This window comes from Symphodus melops, assembly GCF_947650265.1.
Source record: "Symphodus melops genome assembly, chromosome: 17".
Classification (NCBI taxonomy): Eukaryota; Metazoa; Chordata; class Actinopteri; order Labriformes; family Labridae; genus Symphodus; species Symphodus melops.
The window spans coordinates 10,188,300-10,211,620 of NC_136707.1; the positions used below are offsets into that span (position 1 = coordinate 10,188,300).

The following is a 23,321-nucleotide window of genomic DNA, read 5'->3' on the forward strand; positions in this document are numbered from 1 at the left end:
TGACAAACTGACTGTGGAAGAGAGAGAGAACAGGTTTTTAAAAAAAAAAAAAGAAAGAAAGGTCACCCCAAGTCAGCGGATCACCAGAGCAGGAAGACTGAGGTAGAGAGTAGGACACACGCCCTAATGCTCTGCCTCCTGCCACTACTAATAAAGTCAAAAGACATCCAAAACAAAAGTTATTAAGGAGCAATGACAATTCACTCACTTTGCAACCTCCAACATTCTCCTTTCTATTTCACTCTTATCATATTTCTTTTCAATCCTCTCTTGTTCTTCACAAAGTGGAGATTCAGTGACAGAGTAGTTGGATTATTATGGATTATTATTATGTGTAGATTATCTGTCAGGGCTCATACGTGAGTTTCAGTGCAGTTGAGCTCTCAGCCTACAGTGAAAGATGTGAAGTCTCGAGAACATGAATTACATTGTGGATTTTATTTTCATTTCCTATTTTACATGATACTGAAAGTATTTCATTCAATGCATTGAATGAATTCAACATTGTGTCTGCTGTTACTCAAAGAGATTTTACAAAGTCACAAAAAAATTCACCTTGAAGTTATGCAGAAAATATGTTAGATAAAATTGATCAGAATGCAGAAAAAAAATCATATTTCGTGGTTAAAATGAAAAAAATACCACGTCATGGTGTAAACTATTAAAAAGTAAATTAGGACTATTTCAACTTTAAATGGCATGAAGTTAACCGTCGCCTGTGCATTTAGCCTTTTGCCTTTCTTATATGGTATGCAGCGCTTTAGTATGGCAGGTACAACATCAATCAGGGCGTTTCAATGCAGTGATCTGTGTGTTGAAAAGTAAGAGAAGCTGGCCTATTTAAGAATGATGTGATGACACTGATTAGTTTCATTCATTCATTTCCAATTCAACCTTGCTCTCTATGTACAACCATTAAAGTGCGGCACCGTACAGTGCAAGTGTCGTAGCTATTGTTCACCTATAGCCGCTGTCGTTTTCACTTCCCCTCACACACGTTGTACAAATAGCAAATGAAATGTGCCCATTATGTGCACCTTTTCTGATGCCCACGCGAATATTCTAATACAAGCAGAAAAACACCTATGCAGACTAAAAAGTGCTAGATTTATCTTAAAGAATAAATAGCAACATCTCTGCCCAAAATCCTCCAAAAATAGGGTTTATGCACGTAAAACAACCAGTTCTTTCTTTCCATCATGGATGATGCAGTGACAAACATGGTGATATCAGTTTACCATTATCAAGTTGATTAATTCAAATACAAACACACAGGACACAACATAAATTCAGTTCCTGCTAATACACGTTTCCTGTCCCTCCGTAAGCTTCAAGAACTCGCCTGCTGCTTTCCTCTCAGAGTGGTTTTAGAGATTGTATTCTGGTTCGACACATAGGACATCTGTGTGTGATCGTTTTGAACCTTTTATTGAAGAAGGGAATGAGGCAACAACCGGCCACGCAGCTGCAAAAAGAGGGAACAAAAACATGGAATGACATATCAACAAACCTGTAAGCCGCAACATTAGCACACATAGAAGTCTGATTATGTGAACATGCAAATTATGTCACCAGGGTGGAGAGAACGCTTCCATACCCCATCATAGCTAACATGAAACAGACCAGCCAGGTCATACTGTTGAACGAGGTGAACGTCTCTGTCATGATAAACTGCCGACACTCTGGACACTGAGTCCTGCATGGAAACAGAGGCAGGTTTTCCAAGTCCAGATACACTGTAGGGGCTTTTGAAAGGGAGTTTTCGATTAGAATTCAAATAGTTCATCCATTGTATCAGTACAAAATAATAATAATAAAAAAAGGCAAATTGAAGCATACAAAGCTGGCTCTTTACAAAGGCATATAAAATATGTTCCCACAGACGTTACTCACTACAAGGTGTGATGTAATATTTACAGTCTATAGGTGTGCTTTTGTGATGGCCTAGTGTTTTTTTCTCTCTCCCTAGGGTTCAAACCTTGCTTGTTGAAGATGAAAGGTGAAACTGAAAAAGTCAAAAGAATATGTGCATCTCCGACTCACCTGGAATTTTAGGTGGAGCCTCAATGAAGAAAACATTTGAGGCAGAGGAAGGTACAACGGGAACAATATTTGGACTGGAGGGGGAACTGACCTCTAACAAAGAAGACAAGATGTGTTTAAAATCCCAAAGTGTGGGTGAGAATAATTTCGTGCAGTAAATCAGGACGCACCTTTCTTGTCGTCAGTCTTTTCTGCAGGGTTGTGGATGTTTTCCAGGATTTTTTGGAGTTCAGCCTTCCTTTGTGCCAGCTGGTTCAGTTTTTCATCAATGCTGTTGATTTCCTTCTGATTTGATGCTACCTCCTCTAAAAGAGAGCGAGCAAGCGAGAGAGAGAGAGAGAGAGAGAGAGAGAGAGAGAGAGAGAGAGAGAGAGAGAGAGAGAGACAGACAGACAGACAGACAGAGAGGACTTTATTTGAGGTGTGAAAGCTGTTAGCTACTCTTGAACAAGGGCCTTTTCATGTTGAAGATCTCTTATCTCAATTTTGGAAATTGTTTCGTGGTTGTTTTTGTACCTGTTTCTTCAAACTCAGCACGATTCCTCAACTCCAGAAATACACACAGCAGTTTTCTCCTTTCCAGGAGTTCAAGTGTCTGTAGATCATTATGGTTCAACTCGGTAGTAATCTCCTTCAGCTGACGGTCAGTAAAAGTCATCGTTGATGCTGAAGAGGCCTGGAAATGTGCCACACAACAAATTAAAAAAGCATAGCACTGCAACTTTACAAAAAAAAATCTTTCTAGGGTTTGCAGTGGGGATACTGAATGTTACAACCAAAACACATATCAAAGTTTAAGAGAAGACATTATTCTATAGATTATTAATATTTATGTCATGATAAGATTGTTAAACTAGAAAAGGAACTTTATTAGAAAATCATTTCAACATGCTTCACAAGACACTTTGTCCAAAAATCAGACTGTGATCTTCTAATGTTGCATACAGACAGTACATATACATATATATAGATTGAAAATCTGTTTTTCAAGAAAGTCCTGACCAAGATGGGTGGCAGCACTATTGGGCCTGTGATGTAACTGCTTGTCCACATGCCCTCCAACCTTTTAACTTCTTTTACATTACTATTACCAGACTTGATCTTGAGTTGTTTCTTCAACTTCAATGAGCAAAAAATATAGCCTACACTCTGTACAGTTCGGCACACTTTCTTTGACTACCTGTGGGGCTCCTAAGTACCTCAATATTCCCTTTATTAATTTAGATAAAACAAATACTTTTTTTGATTTGATCATTTAACGATCAGCTTTTTAATTAAATTCTTCCTTTTACATCCCCATTCCTGTAACGCTTCATAATGTCTGTTGTGAATCGCAGAAATATACATTTTATTAAAAAGTTGTATTTTGCTTGAGGGGGGAGGATACTAATGGTTTTATATCCAACATTAGTTTAATTAAAAAAAAGTGCATTCTTAGGGGGGACGCCAAAGAGGGGTAGGAGGTTTTGTCTAATAACCGAGATAAGAGTGCTCCTAGACCGAGACAAGGCGAGAACGAGACCATAAATATCAATGAAACATAATCATCTTGTGAGCAGCGATTTAGATGGTAACACAGTCGAAAGATCAAGGCTGTAACCTGTGGACAAAAATCAAAAGCCTGTCAGTGGTGGTCTTGACTGACAGAGTGAAAATCCTTCAGATTCTGAGACAAGACGAGACCTTCATTAAGTGGTCTTCAGACCATGGCCAACTTCAAGAACTACAACACTAGCTCTGAGGTTTTCAAAATTCGATTTGGACATACTGAATAAAATAACACAAACTGCACATACAGTACTATTGAAAGGTCTGTGGATAAACTGTTTCATAAATACGTTTCTCCTACCTCTAAAATGTCAGGAAACTTAGTCCGCCTCACTTGTAGGTCAGGTTCTAAATGAAACAGAACCGACAGTTTGAAGAAAACAAATCCAGAATGATGACTGCAGTTTGAGCATCAAAGCTATCAGTAAGACCTGCAAATAAAACTCCGGACTATTTCATGAAGCAACATTCAGAACACTAATCTCCATCACTAGTAAATGCAATGTACTCACTGGCACATTGAAATAAGTTAAAACCATGAGTTAAATATCCCAATCACTTACTTTTCTCTATAGTGGCATGAAAGGGTATTATTTTGTCAAAAACAATAAAAGTGTGTATTATTTCATTTCCTCAGCCGGCTCCAAGTATAATCCTGAACAGCTAACATTCAAAGTAGATCGACAAAAGTTTTTCATATTCACTTATACCAGGAAGTATTCAAATCATCTGGTTTACAACTGAGCTCTCTGGAAAACGTGGCATGATACTGCTGTTAGATGCTCAAGGTAAAAGTGAGCATACAAATACAATTTTTTTTTAAAGTTTTAATATTTGCAGGCAATTAAAAAAAAAAAAAAAAAAAAGACTGTACAGTGGCAGCCAAATAAACATCAACATATCGTTTTCAGGTAGCCTTTCTGTTAGACAGTTTGTAAAGAGAGGAGTTTGGTGATACATGTTTGGGGGGATGAACATTTGTTAAGAGATACAGTATATGTCCACAAATAGTTCAAATGATGCATCAGGAATACTTTCTGAAAGTCACTTTATGTCTGCAGGTCTTTTTTTTTTCTTCTTCTTGATGGACAAATGTCAGTTTTGAATTTTCACTTTTTCCTGAGTCTTTTCATGAACGTCACTTCGTCTCTGTTCCTGATGCCGTAGCTTCAAAACAGAAATAAACACAGGGCGGAGAATGTCAAACAGTTGCAGATCACTAAAAACTGCAAAACAATTCAAAGAGGTGATTATTTCATAGACGTACTCTTTCAGCCTCATCTTGTCATCTTCAAGCTTTTCTCCTTGAAATACCAAGTTAAACGTTCTCCAGACGTAGCGCCTGTAAAGAGAGAGAAGCGGCGAGAATGTGACCAACATGATGTCTTCCTTTTTAACCCCCCCCCCCTTAAAGATATTTCATTGTTGAGGGTGTTTACCAGCTGATGTGTTTTACTCCACCCTCACGTTGTTGTTTCAGCTCCATGAACCTGCGAATAGCTTTCTTCAGGTCCAGGACAGTGGCGTTCTGCACCACCACGATGGCTGTGGGGACAAACATTATTATTTGATGTCACAGTTTTTACATAACGGTCAGTAATCCAGGATAATGTAATAATAACAGATGAAATTAATTAGAACTAAGGTATACATTGGAGATGTGTACAAAAAAAACATTACACACTATATTTGGCTTTTTATGCCTCAAAATTAAACAACGAAACATCAGTACTCACGCATTATTTCTCCATCTGCTTTCAAAACCCTCACAGTCATAGCCTGACCGTACTCCAACGCAATCTGAGAATTGACCTCTTCCAGAGTCACCTGAAGAAAAAGACAAGACAAAAAAAGCTTTCACCCGCTCTATTTGCAAGTACAGACTTTGGCAGTAAATAATCTTTAGATTGCAAATAGTTCTAAATATGTTAAAGATATTTTTGAAATTCTTTTAAATGTTGACAATCATATGACATTTTATAGAGTTATTACTTCTGTTCAACTTATCAACGCGTTCAGACTTCAGTGAAGTTAAAGAAAACTCAAAAGGATGAAAACACTTGGGGATCTTGTGCTCTTCTTTACCTGCTGTGTGAACATATACCACATTTGTATCTTATGTTTCATGTGCACATTTCACTGACAGCCCACGCCACAGACTGACCCACCTGGATGGGCAGATCACAAAGTAAAGGGTCCTGCACAAGTCTTGCAAGTCCTTCCTCGAAAATGTCCAGGATCTCCGAGTGAGGAAGAGCCTCCTCATCCTCCTCTTCTTCTTCTTCTTCTTCTTGTTCTGCGTCAGGAGCTGCCTCTTCTGTCAGGCTGTCTTTGTTCACCTCTTCATCTTTTACAGACACTTCTCCTCTTACAGGCTCCTCACTCTGCTCCTCCATTATCACCTGAAGCTAAATCATTTAACATACACAAGTGCTTCACGGTTTCTCCGGCGGGAACATTTAAAACATTGTTGGGAGTTTTTTTTGTTTTTGTTTTTTTTACATGTGAATAACCGTACAACAGCTGGACTCAGATACAACACAACAACCAACGAACAACATCAGTTCATCTTTGAAGCAAGAAGCCATTTGTACGGTTAACATTTCGTACCGGAAGGAAACTGTTACTCAGTACAATGGTTCCTTTTGGTAAAACACAAGTCACGCGTGTCCGTTTTAGATTTTAAGTTAGTTTTCCCTGAAAAAAAAAAGATTACATTTAAACAATGCTTTATTTTGGGTATGCAGTTGTTTGTAATTAATGACACATTTTAAGACACGGTTTTCATTTTCTTTTACGTGTTTCCCGACGAGCATTAAAAAATAGCTGCACGTGCTTTCATCAGCTTCTTTGCCTCAGCTCCACATGCAACCTGTTTACAGACGCTCCAGTAACTGTTGGAAATATTACCATACTGTTGGCATCGCTTTGAAATGCTTCTTTTCTGTCCGACCTGTGGAAATGTTTTAATCGTAGAGGAAGGACAGAAGTGCATGAGGTTCGCCTGTAACACCTGTCCGTATGTCCACAACATTACCAGAAAGGTAAAGTAAGCTTGTAACAGGTCAAAACAAGAAGTACACATACTTGTATTCTTCTCATCATAACGTGCTTTAGTTTGTTTTGTCTATGGTTTTCTTTGAGTCGAATTGTCATTTCCTTTCCATAGGTAAACAACCGGAAGTATCCGAAGCTGAAGGAGGTGGATGATGTTCTTGGTGGCGCTGCTGCTTGGGAAAACGTGGACTCAACTCCAGGTAAGAGGATCAAATCAGCATGGCTTTAAAGAGGCCCCTTAAACATCATCATGGCTCTAGTTCAACACGGAGAGGTGGACTTTCTTAACTTCTGAAACACTTAATTCATCCCTGAGGGGAAATATTGATCCCAAGGGGGGAAAAAATCAATCCTAAACTGTTTAGATTCAGTCATAATATAAAAGCAAAAGGTACATTAAGCATCAATTTCCTGTTAATTGTGTACAACTTGTAGCAAAAAAAGGTAAATTCTTATTCAATATGTATAATTTAATAGCAAGAGAGCAGTTATTTAATTTGTTGTGATCTTTTTATGACTTGAAAATTTAACACGATTGCGCTGTGGCACATGACATTTAAATACAAATTGCTCGCATCTCTTCACAGAAACTTGTCCCAAGTGTGGACATCTGCGGGCCTACTTCATGCAGATTCAGACCAGATCAGCTGACGAGCCGATGACGACTTTCTACAAATGCTGCAATGCTCAGTGTGGACACCGATGGAGAGACTAACACTTTGGACCGCTTAGACCTGATACTTCTTCCCTTTGTTTCTGACATTATATTTATTCCAAACAGCATGATGGGAATTCCTCTGGTACATACCTGCTGCTTCTTCTTTTCAGTTTTATTGTGTGTAATGGCACAGTTGAAGATAACCCAGTTGTTGTTCTCTCACAGATGATTCTTGCACATGGCATCATTCACTTTGAAAGCATACGTCAGTAATAAATGAGTTTGGATGAAAGCTCTTGTTCTGATTTTTATTGATAAAATAGTAACTGTATACAACAGTCAAACAAATCTTTGACTTGTATAGTTATACATATCACAGACATTTAGAGAGCAATGCATACCAGCATTATCCACAACAATGGCATACAGTACCTTGTATTAAAAGTTCAACGCAATCCTTCAACTTCAAAGGAACTTTCTTGCACTGCTTAGCTAGTCTTAAGAAAAATCAAATCAAAATGCATAAAGAGTCAAGAAGCTCGCCATGTGAGAATGTTTTTTTTTTTTTTTTGTGGTGGTGGTCCATGCAGACAAGCTCTGCACTTGGTGAGTGAAGGAGGAGTGGCAGTCTTAGGCATGCTTCGCTGGAACAATGGTTGATTGGTTTGTTAGTTATCTCAATGGGATCATCACAATGTTGTTTATTTGTGAGATGTGTGATACAATCATTTATCTGAAGCTTATTCCTAATGGAGAGTTCCCTATTAAGTCTATTTAGACTATTTTTTTTTTTTCTTCAAATCATCTAACATGCATCCGAGCAATGCAGGTACTCTTTTAAGGGCTGAAGCCGTATTAGGAGGGTTAAAGGTAAAATGGTGACGTGAAGACGGTGCCACCACTGTTAGTTGTTTAGTAGTTAGCGTTGTGGTATTAAACTAACCCCTACCCTCACCCCTGTGTACTCCCACCAGTACCGATGAGAGAGGATGAACTGTTGTGGAGCCCTGCATTAGACTGACTGAGTGAGAGGACACTAGCTAACCAGTAACACACTACCCACAAGCTCCACTTGGATTCTAAAGATACTCTGAATGAGTGCATATATGGCTGGATTCAACTGGATCATCAACAAGCAAAAGAATAATAATAATAACTGCTTCAACTCGAGAGAAGTCTCTTTTCCCCCTCAAAAGCTAAAAGTTCTGAAGCACCTGTGTCAGCTGAGGTTGGTGGTTTTCAGAGGGGGGGGGGGAGGGGGACGTTTTAATTCTAACTTAAAGTGCAAATCTTGGCTTTATCACCTAAAGTAAAAGCTTTATGTTTCACGTGTTAACAGCTCAACAATAATCCACTAAGTTCTACGACTTCTGACTTGAAGCCCAGGAGAAGAATGCCTTACATTAAATATGGGTCGTTCCCGAACAAACAAACACATCAGATCATTGATGTGAAAAGAATGTGTTAGTCTGATAACATTCATGGGGGGGGGGGGGGGGCGCTAATGATAAAACAGAAAGGAGAAAAAAAACAAACTGGGTCTGTTAGAAGAAACATAATCAGACAGGGACAACACATGTTCACAGTTCTACTAAGTTAAAATAGTGGTTAAAATGTTTTCAATAAATAAGAAAAAGAACACTCGATTCTCTTTAAGATTCACAGATGAGTTTAAAAATAAAGTGACCGTTTTGTTTTTCACAGCTTTCTCTCGCCGAGGCCGTCGGTCTAACCTCAGCTTCGTTCCTTCATTGGCGTGTGTAACACTGCAAGCCTTCTCGTCAGCTTTCAAAACAAAGATGCGGCCCAGCGCCTGCCGCCTATCCATCTCAGCGGATGATTTAGTGCCCTACACAATCTGTTCAGTGACATTTTGTACACTTCAAATGCATATTTATACATAAGAGAATTCGATTTGAACGATATATACAGCAAATATTCCGTGAACTGATGAGAAAACTGCACGTACAATTTTAAGAGGGCGACAACACATTGCAAAAATGAAGGGGAGAAGCCTGTCACTACCAGCAGGAGGAGATGTGTATGTGTGTGTGTGTGTGTGTGTGTGTGTGTGTGTGTGTGTGTGCATGTCTCTGTAACATACAGCTGTCGGTGGTTAGCATATACGCTTGTATGTGTAAATGTAGCCCTTACAGTAAGGGCAGGTGTGTGTCACATCCTTGAGGTCGTCAATCAGACAGGGAATCAAGCAGCAGCCGAGATCACACCTGGAAAGGAGGAACACAAAAAGAGTGATGTTGTAAACACTCTGATGAGAAGAAGATGCTGGTCAAAAGGAGGAAGAAGAAGACGGGGAAAAAAAAAAAAAAAAAAAAAAAAAAAAGACTTGATGGGGAAACGTCTGTGGTTACCACGGCAGCGCAGAGAGCCTCGTTGCTTTCTACTTGTAGCCGGGAACAAAGGTCACAGTCAGCTCGGTTTGCAACACGAGTGTAACTAAATACAACATGTGGGATTTTTGTCAGTCCACAGAACCGTTTTCATTTGCATGTGTCACACCATAAACAGGTGCCATGTGCTTTGCATAGAAGCATTCTGATTATGACCTATCTGCTCGTGTGCAGACATGATCCTTTAAAGCAGACAGTTGTTTTTACACAAGTTAAAAAATTTTTTAAAAAAAATCATATTTTAAGCCCTGCTTTGAACACCTCACCTCTTCCATGCTGCGACGCCCTCTGTGTTTTATTACGGCGCTCGCTGTTGAGGTACCAAAATCGAACAGACGGATAAAATGATTTGCATGATGAAGACTCATTTCCATGTTATAAAACATCTGTATCCAAACTGCGCTGCGTTCATCTACACTCTCGATGAACAGGCGGCGGTGGGGTTCAGGACTCGCGGTGACATGATTCGCGGCATGTGGGGGGGACGTGCGACAGACGCAGTCGAGGCGACGCCGGACGCACTGTGGTGCGTGGTGTCGCACGCTGAGTCGGGGACGATCGCTGTGTCATCATCTCCTCTGTGAATCAGCTGTACGTCATTTTACAGTTAGAAAATAGAAAATGGTCGGGGGGGTGTGGGGGGGGGGGGGGCACAGTGTGACCCACACCATTTCACCCTGCCCCTTGGCCAATAGGGAGAAAAACAGACCTGTGGCTTTTTCACAAATCTGCTCAGTCTTGTTCATGTCAAAGTGTGTGGACTGATGATCTGCCTGTTTTACCTTGCATATGTTTACACTTTTGTTTAAGTTTTGTTTTTTTTTTCCAAAGAAGTTTCATTCAGAACTATTTGATGGCTGTAGTCTTTAATAACACTTTGCAATAATGCGTTGTGCTTCTTATTTCGTGGCAGTTCTGCTTTCTATTACACGACAACCACTGTCTGGCAGGAGGAGCGCATTTCAACGCGTCGCTGTCAAAAACGATCAATGTGCGTTTCCAAGGCGACATAATCAGTTTAACACTTCAAACCCATTTCAGGTAACCATCAGGTGAGATCAATCCCCCCCCCTCCTCTCTTCTACTCACCCTACGAAGAAGCAGAAGAGGCAGAAGAGTGTGTTCATGAGTCCGACATCGTGGGAGATGCGCGTGACGATGGCCTGCTGGCAGTGTGGACACACAGTCTGCACCGGTGATGTCTGGAACATTTCCCCTTGCAGCACTGTCACAGTGGTGGCTGCTCCCGGAGGAGCCAGGACAGTCGCTGTGTGGCCTCCCATGTGGACAAAGTGACCCGGACCAGGACCCATGTGTCCCGGCATCGGGTGGGGAAAGTGACCAGGCGGAAGTGGGTAGTGTTCCCCTGCAGAGAAGGAACATGTCTTTAATAAAGAGCACTGTGCATGATTTTAAACACGTTTGTTTGAGTCTTGGCTGGACAGGATCGAAAGGAATTCTGGAATTGATCGCCATTTGGTCCCAAAAACTTTTATACAACAACATGATGTGTCAGTGGCTTTCTTTTTGTGTGCTGGCTTTCTGTGGATTCTTTTTATTCTTTTTTTTTTTTTGGAGTGCAGCACCTTGTGGTGGTGGAGGCATTGGCATTGGCATGGGTCCTTCTCCGGGGACATGTGGAGGGAGGAAGCCTGGCCCTGGGCCCTCATAGGGTGGAGGACCATAGTCTGGAGGTAACGGCTGCCCCTGTATAGGAGCAGTTCTTACAGGAACTGTTTCAAAGGTCGAGCAAAAAAAGAAGACAGGTATATACATGTTGATTTAGCTGGTCATGAAGAAGAAATGCTGAATATATAATCATAAATACAGAAATTTTGCAGTCGTAACTGTGATTAAAAATGTCCGCCTCATGGATTTAGTGACATGAAAACAGAATCTAAATGAAGACTTTTAACACTGGTGACTGAAGCATCTGAAAAAGGAGGATTAAACAGACGTACCTGGTTGGCCATTTTTCTCCAGAATAAGCGGGGCGCTGGGACCTCCAGGGTACGGAGGAGGAGGATCACTGGACATACTGGCCGGATGTGTGTAGAGGGAACGGGGATGGACACGGAGCTCTCAGCTCTCCAGAGCGATTTGATTCTGTGAAAAAAAAAAGAAAAAGAGGAAAAAAAAAAGAAAGAAGAAGTCCCCTGGCTCATTACTCCAAGTCAGAAAGTGTTCCAACAGCAGTCCGAGAGGCTAATGAAGTGCTTTAGTGTGGTGTGCAAAAGGAGCAAGACTACATAACTGAGGAAGACACCGAGGAGGTTAAATCAACTTACTGATGCAAAAATAGTGTTTGAAGGTGTCTGTAGGAAACAAAGGTACAAGTTGTAAAGACATCTCTCTGGTTCAGGGTTCATGTTTCTGCAGGAAGCATGATTTCTCTCTCCAGCTAAATAATGCATGTTGCAGCTCAAAGTAGTGTTCAGTAAAGCTCTCAGAGAAACAACACTAACATTTGTGAAAGGTATAAATTTAACGGGGAAGTCTCCTCTTTCGATAGAAGCAAGAGGGGGGACTGTACAATAAACAACAGAAGCTTCAGACTGGAGTTTGAATCTGCACGTCTGTCATGAGTAACCGAGTGTTGCTCATCCGTTTCTGTCTGTAAAACCCCACACACTGTGGGTTTGTATGTGCATACATTATAAAAGCAGTTATTCTCGAACCATAGCTTGGGGGTCCGCAGAACAATTTAAAGAAAAAAAAGGAGAAAAAAAACTGTGAAACTGTGCTGTATCATTGAAAAAGCAGATCTACAAACTGGGACCTCTCGCTCCAATAAAATCTGCCTTTTTGTCCAATACTCACGCCCACTTTAATTTTGTGCCAATCGATCAACTCTGACATGACTGTGACATGTCTGTCACTTCATTTTCTCAAAGTTTATAAATTGAATTACTTGGGAAGTATAAATGCAACCTAATTCTATTGTTGCAAATACTCCATACTGCATTAACACATTGTATTAATACATGCTTATCAACGTTACAATAGTGAAAAGTTTGAGAACTCCAGTTATAAAGCATAGTATAACAAACTGGGCCTTACTGATAGTATGCTTCAGTACAATCTCATATTACAGATCTGAATTAGATATATTTGCATACTTCTGTTTAGTTGGATTGACAGCTGTCACTGAGGTGTCGCTTCCCCTCTGTGATTATTACAGTATAATGAAACTCACCACAAAAACCTCACGACACCTGCTACTGGAGTGTAGACTGACAATCAGGCAAATTTAATTCGATCTGAAATAAGAGCTAACGTGTATACAGTACTTGAAGGGCTTCAGGTGAGGTTCTATAATAGATTGTCAGTGCTACACGATTTCACTTGGAGGCGAACCTTTTTCAAAGCCTTAACAAACCCGCCAGCACAAAGGAATTAACACAGACGACTTTTGTAACAGAGCAGGTTTAACATCTCTGTCTTCTCGTGATGTTGTATAGAGCTCGACGCTCCCAGGCTAACCAACTGGCTAGCTCACTAGCTGATGTTTTTTTTTAATCCTTTCCCAGATAATCCAGCTCAAAGCCACTTGCACAACTAACCATGAACAACTTAGTTGCGTGATCGATGCTGGAACAAAAAACAGCATTGGTATTAACTTACGTTTGGTCGTATATATCTAGCACAAATGTTTCCTCTTTTTATTAACGTTAGTCAATCGTAGCTGACGTAAACGTCAATACGTGTTATGAGGCAGGTGGAAAACAAACGATCTCGTCTATTAAATGTCATAATAAAGAACACACGGAATGACTTACAGCAGTGTTTAGTTTCAGTTTAGTGTTTAGTGAAGAGAACTTGGAGCTCAAAGGTTTGTTTGTTTGGCTAACGTCAAAGCATGTTTGCTAGCTGTCGTCAGCTAGCTAGCGTCGCCATTATTTACACGCAAAGAAACGTTTGACTAAAGACAATACACGCAACTTGACATACGTATTTACACCACATCTGTGGAATTGTAAACATAGTAACTGGTTCCAGATGTTATTATGAAGCTGTCAATGAACAGAAAACCTTTAAATTACCTGACTTGGTGAGAGACGGTGTCAGCCCGCAGTGCACCTGAAGCGGCTCGACTAACAGTCAATATCCGCCCGTTAGTAGATCTACTAACAACTATTTTATTAAGAGCTACACACCCATTTAAAACAATGCAAAACAAATACATGTTTTTTTATTATCTTTATTTAAAGCTGCAAACATAGTATTTCCATTTAAATAGGCAATAAAACAAACCTAATGGAGGGTGTTTTATTTCGAAAGTATATAACGGAAGTGCTAGTCAGTAAATTGACGTGATATCTCTAATAAAATACAAATAAAAATCTTCTTCTCGTTGTACTATAATCTGTTATGTAGACATTTATAATCATTTGAAGTACGCAAATCCAAAATAGCCATGCGGAAGTGAAGGGTGAAAATAAAAGCCCAGAATATTAGAAATATTAGACAGAGAGAGGATCTATCGTAATGACACCAGAGGGTGGTCAATATCATATTAACCTATGATATTATGGCTAATCAAATCAGTTATGGAGAAAATTGACGGGATTGTTGATCTCTATAAAGCTACCACCAGGGGGAGACGGAGAACGCACTGGTGAGGTCAAATGTATGATCAAAAGCTGCCACCAGGGGGAGACACTTACATTTGCATCGCAACAACAACATAATCCAGGTTGGAAGAAAAGGCATTTCATGTGTATATTAACCTTAACTTCAGAGTTTGACCCCTTTCCCACCTGTCAGTAACAAATAACCTTTACCATACCTAAATAATGTAAATGTGTAAATTACGCAAAAAGATTGATATGAATATTGATGTTAATGAATGTTTTGTCATTTGTCTAAATCCAACTAATACTGATATACACACATATCAAGATGTAGGGTTTAGGGTTAGGCCTATTAAGTGGACACAACAAATTAAATGTTACAGTTTTCACTGTGACTGCTGGAGGCTGATAAATGTCCAGCTTTGATCCTCGAGTAAACAACCAACAAGAGCAATTTAATATAAACAGTTATTAAAACTGACAAGCAGATAAAACATATATATATTAGTGCGAGTTTGTTTATTTAATGGCTCAGTGTTTCACACCATCTGTTACCATTACGGATAGCCTCAAGGGAAATCTGAGCAAAAATTATTTAGTAATTTATTGGAAGAATATTTTTTTCTCTCACTTGTTTACATTTGATTAAAATAAGGATAATCTTTATTGATCCCCCAATGGGGGAAATTTGGGTGTTACAGCAGCTCCAAAAAAAAAAAGTAAAAAACTGGGAATATAAACAGCATCAATACCAAAAAAGAAAAAAAAAAGCTTACGTACTTGTTAAAATCCACACTTTTATGAACAAATTATATACAAAAAAGTGTTTGATGTTTTGATGCTTGCTTCAGTAATATTTGCTTATTCGGGATAGTAAAGTTGACTTTATTAACTGATGGCCCTGTCCTGACCCCGCCCCCCCGGCTCCTCCCTCCGGGAGTTTCCTTCGTCAAGATCAAACACCCTGAGTTCTGGAAACGTCTGGAGACAGCCAATCAGATTGTCTCCTTGCTACGTCAGCGCAGCTCTGGCACAACAACAGCTCTTATTGATGTTTCCTCTTTAGCATTAGCATCCGCTACATAGCCACCGATAAATTTGACGTCTGAAAAGTGAATCTGAGGTCCAATGTCATTTTGTGGTCTATGTCCTCTGTGTTTTGGCGTTACTGTCCGCTAAAGGCAGCAAGAACACATCTGCCGACGCGTTGTTAGCTGCCAGGCTGCTCGCTAGTTACAGCTAACATCGGCGATCTATAGCAGAAAAAGATGGGGTCCATCCTGAGCCGCAGAATCGCTGGTGTGGAAGATATCGATATCCAGGCTAACTCGGCCTACCGCTTTCCACCAAAATCTGGTAAATTATTGACAATGTTTGCTGGTTTAATTCAGATGAGAGACATACGCATGCCTCGTCTGAAACATCTTGGCAGTCAACGGACGATAGCTTTGAGTTGTGCTAACTAAATGTATGTGAAATATCTGTATTTATTATTGTAAAGAGATGAAGCTCTGAACTCGTTTGAGTGTTCTTTAAATGTCACGATGTTTACAGTATACGAACATAATGCCTCTGATGACTGTCTGCTGATTATTGTGAAGTAATTCTGCTTCACAATCTTACTGTAAGAACGACACTGAATGTAAAGACATGTACCACACGTGTTTATTAAATTCAGTAATAACGATGCATACAGCCATAGACAGCCAGTGTATTAAATTATTTCAGCTTCCTAAGAGGCACATATTTTTCCAGATTTAAAAAAAAAAAGTCAAGTCTATTCCAAACTAGAAATTCCTTTTGCTCTTTTATTTGAATTATTTCACCTTGGTGAAGGGATTCTTTTGAGATAGTTTAACCCTTGTCGAGGTGTGTCACTGTGAAATCAGGAAATCTGACTCAGCTTTAAACACAGTTTAAACCATAAAGACCAGCAGACATTTTATTGTCACCTGGCACTGAGATGTCATATAATAAACTAGACTCTGCAAGAATCAATGTGCTGACTTCCTGGAAAGAATACATTGTGTTTTTAAATTAACGTGAACACAAAACATTCAGAGTTAAACTTTACCTTGTTAGATTCAAGCTGCCAGCCATGCTGACATGCCTCCGTTAAGTCTATTATTTATTCTGATACTGTCTTGAAATGTGTCTCATCAGAATGTTATCACTATACTTATTACAGCACCGTTTTTTGTTTTAACGATGCTCCTCCTGTCATCCACAGGGAATTATTTTGCAAGCCACTTCTTCATGGGAGGAGAGAAATTTGACACGCCACATCCAGAGGGATACCTGTTTGGAGAAAACATGGACCTGAATTTTCTTGGAAATAGGCCAGTACAGGTAAGAATGGATAGAAAAGAAAAAAAAAGGTAGTAAAATTTGTTTAAGATTTGATCCCAGAAGAGACATTCAGTTTTATTTTTTTCCCACACTGTTTTTCGGACATGCGATGCACACACAGGCTGAAATACAAACACACACACATAGACGTGTATCGTATCGATGGAGGGCTGACACAGACCAGTGTCTGGAGTAGTTAGGGGTTTGGTTCCTTACTCAAAGGCACCTGGACAGGAAGTGAACTTGCACCTGGCAGCCTGATTTCAAGTCCTGAAAGAAGGCGGCTATGGCTGTAACTAAACCTAATCAATAACTTCCACATTGGATCCCCACACTGAAGAGCACCTTAGGGACAAATTATTTTCAACATTTTTTTTCATCCTTCTCCACACTCATGCTCTTAAGCCACATTTCAAGATTGGCCTGTACAGAGACTTGAACCGACAACCGTCTGGTTTCCCTACAGACTGAGCTGCTGAGGCCTTTTTTCCTCCCTGATCTTCTGAGATTTCTGAACTGTATTATTTCCACAGCTTTGAGGCCTTTTTTTTCTTTTCTTGTAAAGGGCTCGGTCAAACTGTGTGACTAATTTCCAATTAACTCTGATCCTGTATATATCACTCTCATCATTTCACCAGTTCCCATATGTGACACCCGCGCCCCACGAGCCGGTGAAAACTCTGAGGAGTCTCGTGAACATCAGAAAGGACTCTCTGCGCCTGGTCAGGTAACAACAGCAAAGCAACACGACGTTAAGAATCACAGGGGAAAGTCCAGTCAACGCCAGGGTTTCGACCAACCTGTCCGATCTCGATTCCTAGATACAAAGACGACTCGGACACGGGCGCTGAAGACGGTGGTAAACCGAAGGTTCAGTACGGCGTGGAGTTCACCTTTGACGCTGATGCACGGGTGGCCATCACGCTCTACTGCCAGGCATTTGAAGAGTTCTCCAATGGGATGGCAGTGTAAGGACTTCATCTTTAACCCCCCCCCCCCCCCCTCTCTCTCTCTGAGAAAACTGTTACCGTAGAAATAACTTTTAAGTGTTTGACACATGGCAGGATTCGGGCGTTAAAAGCCGAAGACATCTTAACTCTTGTTTCTTAGAGCACAGCGACCAGAATAGATATGCTGGGTCCCTAGCAACCACTGGTAACCATGGATACTGCAGATATGATTTTAGAAAAAGATGAAAGCAATAGTTGAAACTGAAGTGATTTTTTCTTCTTTTTTTTTTTTTTCCTTAATGAGAGTGAAAGGGGAGATATTCCTCCAGGATCGTCGAGATCAGACGCTGCTCTACCCGTCAGTCAAACCGGCGTTGTCTTTAACACACTGTGTAACGTGCTGTGTGCAGGTACAGCCCGAAGAATCCATCAATGGTCTCTGAGACCGTGCATTATAAGCGAGGGGTGAGCCAGCAGTTCTCCATGCCATCTTTCAAAATAGATTTCAGCGAGTGGAAAGAGGAGGATGTGAGTATCGGCAGCAGTAAAGTCTGTAAACAGAACAAACATGTCCAAATGTTTTTTGTTTTTTGGCTTCATGCTGAGTTAAAGCACATAATAAGACGTGTAACATTTCCCCTCCAAGCTGAACTTCGATCTGGACCGAGGAGTGTTTCCCATGGTGATCCAGGCCGTGGTCGATGAAGGCGACGGTGGGTTACCATAGCAACCTAACATTCAGATTGATTCATACTGACTGCACAACATATGAAGACTTTAAACAGCTCAACATTTGTACCAAACACGATTCTGTCTTTTCTTTTTCTTAAGATTGCCTCGGACACGCGCACGTGCTGTTGGCAGCCTTTGAAAGAGTATGTATGCATGATGATGAAGAGAAAGATGTTTTCAGACTTTGTGAAACGAGATCTGATCCGTGAAATCCGTTTGTTTTTCTCACCCTCAGCACGTTGACGGCAGTTTCTCGGTCAAGCCTCTGAAGCAGAAACAAATCGTACGTTTATGAACAACTTCTTTTTTTAGATTGCAAAAAAACTAATTTTGTCTTGAAAAATCAACTCATCACAGCGATTCTTTTTTTTTTTTTTTTTTTTTTTTTTTTTTTCAGAGATCAAAACATTCGAAACATGTGATTCAGAGCTTTGCGGAAAAAAAAAAAACATGAAACGTAACATTCTAGTTTCTGCACCTTTTCCCCAGGTGGACCGTGTGAGCTACCTCTTACAGGAGATCTACGGGATCGAGAACAAGAACAACCAAGAAACGAAGGTCTCCCATCAGAATATTTCCTCGCGCTCAAATCATGTTGCTGAAACAGCCCGTCAAAGTTGAATCTCGTTAAGAGTAACCGTAGTTTGATTTTTTTTTTTTTTTTTCATTTCTGTCTCCAGCCGTCAGACGACGAGAACAGTGACAACAGCAACGAGTGTGTCGTGTGTCTGTCCGACCTGCGAGACACGCTCATCCTGCCCTGCAGACACCTGTGTCTGTGCAACTCCTGCGCAGACACTCTCCGTTACCAGGCCAACAACTGTCCCATCTGCAGGCTGCGTAAGACCTCCTCCTCCTCTATTCGAACAAAGTTCTGCCTTCTGAAGCTTTCATTCATTGGCTAGCTATTAACGGTTCGTAGCTGTAACTTGTGCGCGTGTCTCGCCTCAGCTTTCAGAGCCCTGCTGCAGATCAGAGCGGTGAGGAAAAAGCCTGGCGCTCTCTCCCCCGTGTCTTTCAGCCCCGTCCTGGCTCAGACCATGGACCATGACGAACACTCAGTGAGTCTCGCGCACGTCTGCACAGAAATCAGTTGGAATCAAAGGGAGATGAGGAGATCATCTTGTGTTTTTTTTAAAGGCTTATTGTGACGTGATGTTCTGCAGTAAACATCGTTCATTTGCCGACTATGTTTCTCCACAGGGCACCGACTCGGTCCCTCCCGGCTTTGAGCCCATCTCACTGCTGGAGGCTCTGAACGGCCTGCGCTCGGTGTCTCCGGCCATCCCATCGGCGCCGCTCTATGACGACATCAACTTCTCGGGGGGCGTGGGAGGCGACGGCAGACAGCTGAGCTCGCCCGAGCATTTAAGTGACGGGAGTGTGCAGAAAGGCAAAGTCAGCAAGTCGCCTGACAGGTAACCATCTCAGCTTGACTGTGTTTACGGAAAAGGAGGAGGATAGGACGGGGAATTATGTAGAGGCCTCGTGTCCACCTCTGCAGCCAGAAAGGTGCTGTAGACGTCACCGGCTCTCTTTTCAAAATGTATGACATTCCCCCGTATTTTAGCCTCCTCTGAATTGTACATTGTACCCACATCCTCTTTGCGCCGATTCTACACGGGTAGAAAATAAATAAATAAGTAAATAAACAATCTTAATTATGAAACATGCAGTCAAAAGTGACGGAGCAGTGTCTGTCATACAGCCGCCGTTGTCATAGAGACAGGATGGACGTGCAGTGCTTTTCTTCTCGGCCAAAAAACGCTGAATACAAACACTCCCGTGCGTACAGCTGTCCGGAAAAAACCTCAAGGTGGACATCTCACATTATCAGGCTCTCTTAGTTCCTCTATTTTTTATTTTTTTTTTTAAATCAACTTGTCGATTTTTTTCAGTGGAGGATAATTTACTCATGACCTATGTTCTTCCTATTTCGGATTATTTTGTATCACATTGATTCTTAAAGCTACACTTTCTGCATGTCATTTGTTTTCAATGCCACAACATCCGTCCATGAAGGAAGCTGAGGTTTATTTAAAACCCCTTTCTGCCTTTCTTGTTGACTGCAGCACCCTGAGGTCTCCATCGTCTCCCATCCAGGAGGAAGATGAGGAGAAGTTGTCCGAGATGTCCGACGCTCAGCCACACACGCTGCTGTCCAGCAGCCCCGCCCCCACAGACGTAAGCTGCCACTTCCCCACCTGATCATTTAAACGTCGACTCTCCTGCTAACTTAAAAAAAACAAAAAACAACCTATTGTAATCTGAGGATTTGTCTCCTCCTCCCCTCAGGCCACAGCGACAGAGGACGCAGCGGAATCCCTTTCTCCAGACGATGGTGCGTTTTCTCCCATCGTGCACAAGCAGTGAACATCCCCTCAGTGACTTAGCTTGACTGACGTTTTCTCTCGTGTGTGCCTCAGAGGACAGACCCCCTTCGAGAGGAGACATCCTTCAGGACTGCAGCAGCGAGCACAGCAGCTTGACCAAAACGGAGAGCGACCCGGCGGGCGACTTGTCCCTGCCAGGTGAGAAAACTCCTTCACAAGGAAGTAAAAAGAAATATCCAAGAAGGAGGAGAAGAGTCTTGCACATCAGCTCAACAATTCACCGCAATGTAAACTTTAAAACGGCCTGTTTCTTGCTCATCGTTCACGTCTTTGAATGTCTCCACTTCTCAAGTTCTTCTGATTGTCTTTGCTTTATATTTAACCCTGAGCTCTTGTGCTCCTGTTTCCTAACCCACTTCTGTTTCCTGCCACCCTGTCCCTTCACACTGCCTCCCTTTGGGCAGCTCTAGGTCCTGATGCCTGCTCTATTGGTATGGAGGAGTAACTGTGGTATGTAGGCTTTCCTCTCCGCTCTGTTTCTCTCGTGTACGAGCTCAATCCTGCTCTCTCAGAACAGCCAGGGAAAATGATGGGTTACAATATTTCCATCCAGTTTTTTTTTTTCTTCCATCTAATCAAACAACGTTTCTTGATTCACGTGAACTCTGATTGGATAGTCGTCGTTTATCTGTTGCGTCTCTGTGTCCAGGCTCGTCCGAGTCAACGGAAAGCCTGAAGAGTCAGAGCACAAACTGCTCCAGCCAGCCTCTCCTGTGTCCCACGAGCAGCCTCCATCTGGAGGACGAGCACCTCGACCCCTGACTCCTAAAGAAACACTTCCTCTCTCTCTCTCTCGCTCTCTCTCTCTCTCCCTCTCTCCTTCTCTCTCTCTCGTCCATCAAGAACTGATTTGCGCTCAACAAAGATCGTTCACGCCCCACTTATTCCTTTTCCTCTCTCAAGTCTCTGTGTGGTCACAGTTGACAAAAAGCCCACCCCCCCACCTCCGAAAGGAAACCCACCAGGATCTGGCAGGACTCTTTTTCCATTCCTTCGATGTCATTGACTTAAGAAAAGAAATTTGACCTGCACAAAGATGTTTGTGTGTAAATGGTATAATGGTCCCGCCCCCCAGCTCTAAAACATTTCACTTCCTGTCAGATGGCGGTAAGTCAGTTGTGTGTTTAGGTCTGAGTAGCCGTGTAGTCATAACATGAATTCCAATGATATTTCACTACCGGTTACACTGACGACAAATGTGCTCTGTATCAGTTGTTGGACACTTAAGTTCAGAAGAGTTTGTAAACTAAGTTTAGTTGTTTAGATATTGTATTCATCAGTGACATACATGAATAACCATAAGTTGATTTTTTTTTTTACAGCAATTTCATTTGCTTTATGAGCAAAAATCTAAAAGAAAAACATATGAACTATGTCTGTGTCTATTTGAAGTGATTTTGCACTCCACAACAAAATCGTTTATAATCCATTCCTTATAACGAGTTTATAACGAGATTAGACGAAGTTGTACGCAGTCTCCAACATCTTCACGTCTGTTTCTTTTAATCCTTCTATGTGATATCTATGTATCATAACTACTAGAATCATGTATAGTAACTTCCAAATGGTATATTACTTACTAAAGGAAATCTGATCATGAAGTGACAGAGATGCATTCAATGACGATGCACATTATTTAAGCGTCAAAACATGCTATAGAGTTCCATCCTCACAGCTGAGCACAAAGAGAGCTAAAAACTGCAACAAGCATAGATACTGCAGCGACATACGTGCTGACACAGTATGGCACATTGTGCTTGTCGTAGATGTGGCAGATCTCTGTACAGTCTTATTGTGTCTGCTTATGTGGTATAGCTTAAAAAAGGGAAGGGGGGTGTCAGTTGCTTACATTTCTTACCTTGGTCCTGTATGTGTAGCGCCATGCATATAGATCTTTGTGCCTTGACTTGATATGGCTGCCTGCTTGTTGCATTGGACATTAGTGTTCTTATTAATGCTACAAACAATACATAGCTGTTTCCAGCCCTCAGACAGGAGTTTTGATGCTGATGTACAGTATAGAGCCGTTTCTTTTTCTTTCTTTTTTTTTTTCTTTTTTTTCAATCGCAAACCTCATGCTACTGGGAAAAGAAAATGTATCGCCTGATGGGTTTTTTTTGTTGTTGCAATACTAAGTTGAACAGTTTGTTGACTTTGTTATGACCATGTATCAAATATATGCATTTAAGGCTTTATTAAGGTTGTTTGATTGCAAGGAAATACATCCGATGCATTTAATGAAAATGTTGCATTTCAACACATTTGGGCTAGCATTTGCATGTGGATTTGTAAAGGTCTGAAACTTTCATTGTTTTTTTGTTTTTTTTGTGAGATGGTTACTTTGTCCTTTTCCCTTTTTCTTCTGTGCCATTTCAACTTGACACCGTGCCTTCCTCTTCCTGTTCTGACCACGGTTGACCTGGTATCCAGGATCACTCCACAGTAGGTGGTCTGTGGCTCTCTGTAAAAATCAGTTCCTGTCTCTCCTCGTGTGTATAACAAGCATGTGAATAACAATAAAGACCAATGATTCAGTACTTCAGCTGCCTGTTGTTTTCTGACCTTATACAATCTTAATTATTTAAATATGTTGCAATATCCACTGG

General features: G+C 41.1%; 5 protein-coding genes across 9 annotated transcripts; 2 read left to right on the forward strand and 3 right to left on the reverse strand.

Moving 5' to 3' along the window:
* Positions 1 to 889: 889 nt before the first annotated feature.
* LOC306837753 (uncharacterized protein) lies at positions 890 to 4,489 on the reverse strand. 2 transcript variants are annotated; one of them, XM_079365512.1, is made up of 7 exons: positions 4,155 to 4,489; positions 3,893 to 3,939; positions 2,560 to 2,719; positions 2,214 to 2,348; positions 2,044 to 2,136; positions 1,598 to 1,745; positions 890 to 1,465 (listed from the first exon to the last, which is right to left on the reverse strand). In XM_079365512.1, the coding sequence occupies exons 3-7, from the start codon at positions 2,699 to 2,701 to the stop codon at positions 1,357 to 1,359; spliced, it is 627 nt and encodes a 208-aa protein (XP_079221638.1). In that variant the 5' UTR covers positions 2,702 to 2,719; positions 3,893 to 3,939; positions 4,155 to 4,489; the 3' UTR covers positions 890 to 1,356. The 2 variants fall into 2 exon arrangements, with proteins under 2 accessions (XP_079221638.1, XP_079221637.1); XM_079365511.1 differs by having other exon boundaries at positions 3,893 to 4,489.
* A 133-nt stretch (positions 4,490 to 4,622) lies between these two features.
* snrnp25 (small nuclear ribonucleoprotein 25) lies at positions 4,623 to 6,321 on the reverse strand. Its single transcript, XM_079365515.1, has 5 exons — positions 5,760 to 6,321; positions 5,328 to 5,418; positions 5,031 to 5,136; positions 4,859 to 4,933; positions 4,623 to 4,758 (listed from the first exon to the last, which is right to left on the reverse strand). Exons 1-5 carry the CDS (start codon positions 5,985 to 5,987, stop codon positions 4,701 to 4,703), a joined length of 558 nt encoding a protein of 185 aa, XP_079221641.1. The 5' UTR covers positions 5,988 to 6,321; the 3' UTR covers positions 4,623 to 4,700.
* Positions 6,322 to 6,429: 108 nt separating this feature from the next.
* Positions 6,430 to 8,739, forward strand: polr3k (polymerase (RNA) III (DNA directed) polypeptide K). The gene is made up of 3 exons (XM_079365516.1): positions 6,430 to 6,635; positions 6,761 to 6,848; positions 7,236 to 8,739. The coding sequence occupies exons 1-3, from the start codon at positions 6,525 to 6,527 to the stop codon at positions 7,361 to 7,363; spliced, it is 327 nt and encodes a 108-aa protein (XP_079221642.1). The 5' UTR covers positions 6,430 to 6,524; the 3' UTR covers positions 7,364 to 8,739.
* cdip1 (cell death-inducing p53 target 1) lies at positions 7,601 to 13,874 on the reverse strand. Of its 2 annotated transcripts, none has more exons than XM_079365513.1 (5): positions 13,761 to 13,874; positions 11,679 to 11,823; positions 11,304 to 11,450; positions 10,807 to 11,083; positions 7,601 to 9,534 (listed from the first exon to the last, which is right to left on the reverse strand). In XM_079365513.1, exons 2-5 carry the CDS (start codon positions 11,752 to 11,754, stop codon positions 9,423 to 9,425), a joined length of 612 nt encoding a protein of 203 aa, XP_079221639.1. In that variant the 5' UTR covers positions 11,755 to 11,823; positions 13,761 to 13,874; the 3' UTR covers positions 7,601 to 9,422. The 2 variants fall into 2 exon arrangements, with proteins under 2 accessions (XP_079221639.1, XP_079221640.1); XM_079365514.1 differs by lacking the exon at positions 13,761 to 13,874 and adding an exon at positions 12,006 to 12,028.
* A 1,407-nt stretch (positions 13,875 to 15,281) lies between these two features.
* Positions 15,282 to 23,257, forward strand: mgrn1b (mahogunin, ring finger 1b). 3 transcript variants are annotated; one of them, XM_079366218.1, is made up of 17 exons: positions 15,282 to 15,647; positions 16,522 to 16,640; positions 17,279 to 17,367; positions 17,462 to 17,608; positions 18,001 to 18,118; positions 18,237 to 18,303; positions 18,422 to 18,465; positions 18,558 to 18,605; positions 18,812 to 18,880; positions 19,003 to 19,162; positions 19,274 to 19,383; positions 19,526 to 19,740; positions 20,395 to 20,506; positions 20,618 to 20,663; positions 20,749 to 20,853; positions 21,120 to 21,165; positions 21,365 to 23,257. In XM_079366218.1, exons 1-16 carry the CDS (start codon positions 15,560 to 15,562, stop codon positions 21,158 to 21,160), a joined length of 1,578 nt encoding a protein of 525 aa, XP_079222344.1. In that variant the 5' UTR covers positions 15,282 to 15,559; the 3' UTR covers positions 21,161 to 21,165; positions 21,365 to 23,257. The 3 variants fall into 3 exon arrangements, with proteins under 3 accessions (XP_079222344.1, XP_079222343.1, XP_079222345.1); XM_079366217.1 differs by lacking the exon at positions 21,120 to 21,165; XM_079366219.1 differs by lacking the exon at positions 21,365 to 23,257 and having other exon boundaries at positions 21,120 to 21,341.
* Positions 23,258 to 23,321: the final 64 nt, after the last annotated feature.

Bases quoted from the DNA above. Each gene is read 5' to 3' on its own strand.
- mgrn1b (XM_079366217.1), top strand. From the start codon at position 15,560: ATGGGGTCCATCCTGAGCCGCAGAATCGCTGGTGTGGAAGATATCGAT. The intron at 17,368-17,461 runs GTAACAACAGCA...CTCGATTCCTAG, and splicing joins GACTCTCTGCGCCTGGTCAG to ATACAAAGACGACTCGGACA. The intron at 18,606-18,811 runs GTACGTTTATGA...CCTTTTCCCCAG, and splicing joins CTCTGAAGCAGAAACAAATC to GTGGACCGTGTGAGCTACCT.
- LOC306837753 (XM_079365512.1), bottom strand. From the start codon at position 2,701: ATGACTTTTACTGACCGTCAGCTGAAGGAGATTACTACCGAGTTGAAC. The intron at 2,349-2,559 runs GTACAAAAACAA...GCTCTCTTTTAG, and splicing joins TGCTGAGTTTGAAGAAACAG to AGGAGGTAGCATCAAATCAG. The intron at 2,137-2,213 runs GTGCGTCCTGAT...CTTCTTTGTTAG, and splicing joins AAAGACTGACGACAAGAAAG to AGGTCAGTTCCCCCTCCAGT.
- snrnp25 (XM_079365515.1), bottom strand. From the start codon at position 5,987: ATGGAGGAGCAGAGTGAGGAGCCTGTAAGAGGAGAAGTGTCTGTAAAA. The intron at 5,419-5,759 runs GTGGGTCAGTCT...CTTTTTCTTCAG, and splicing joins TTTGTGATCTGCCCATCCAG to GTGACTCTGGAAGAGGTCAA. The intron at 4,934-5,030 runs GTAAACACCCTC...CTCTCTTTACAG, and splicing joins GGAGTAAAACACATCAGCTG to GCGCTACGTCTGGAGAACGT.
- cdip1 (XM_079365513.1), bottom strand. From the start codon at position 11,754: ATGTCCAGTGATCCTCCTCCTCCGTACCCTGGAGGTCCCAGCGCCCCG. The intron at 11,451-11,678 runs GTACGTCTGTTT...CCTTTGAAACAG, and splicing joins GGAGAAAAATGGCCAACCAG to TTCCTGTAAGAACTGCTCCT. The intron at 9,535-10,806 runs GTGAGTAGAAGA...CCTCCTTTCCAG, and splicing joins CTCTTCTGCTTCTTCGTAGG to GTGTGATCTCGGCTGCTGCT.
- polr3k (XM_079365516.1), top strand. From the start codon at position 6,525: ATGCTTCTTTTCTGTCCGACCTGTGGAAATGTTTTAATCGTAGAGGAA. The intron at 6,636-6,760 runs GTAAAGTAAGCT...TCCTTTCCATAG, and splicing joins TCCACAACATTACCAGAAAG to GTAAACAACCGGAAGTATCC. The intron at 6,849-7,235 runs GTAAGAGGATCA...ATCTCTTCACAG, and splicing joins AAACGTGGACTCAACTCCAG to AAACTTGTCCCAAGTGTGGA.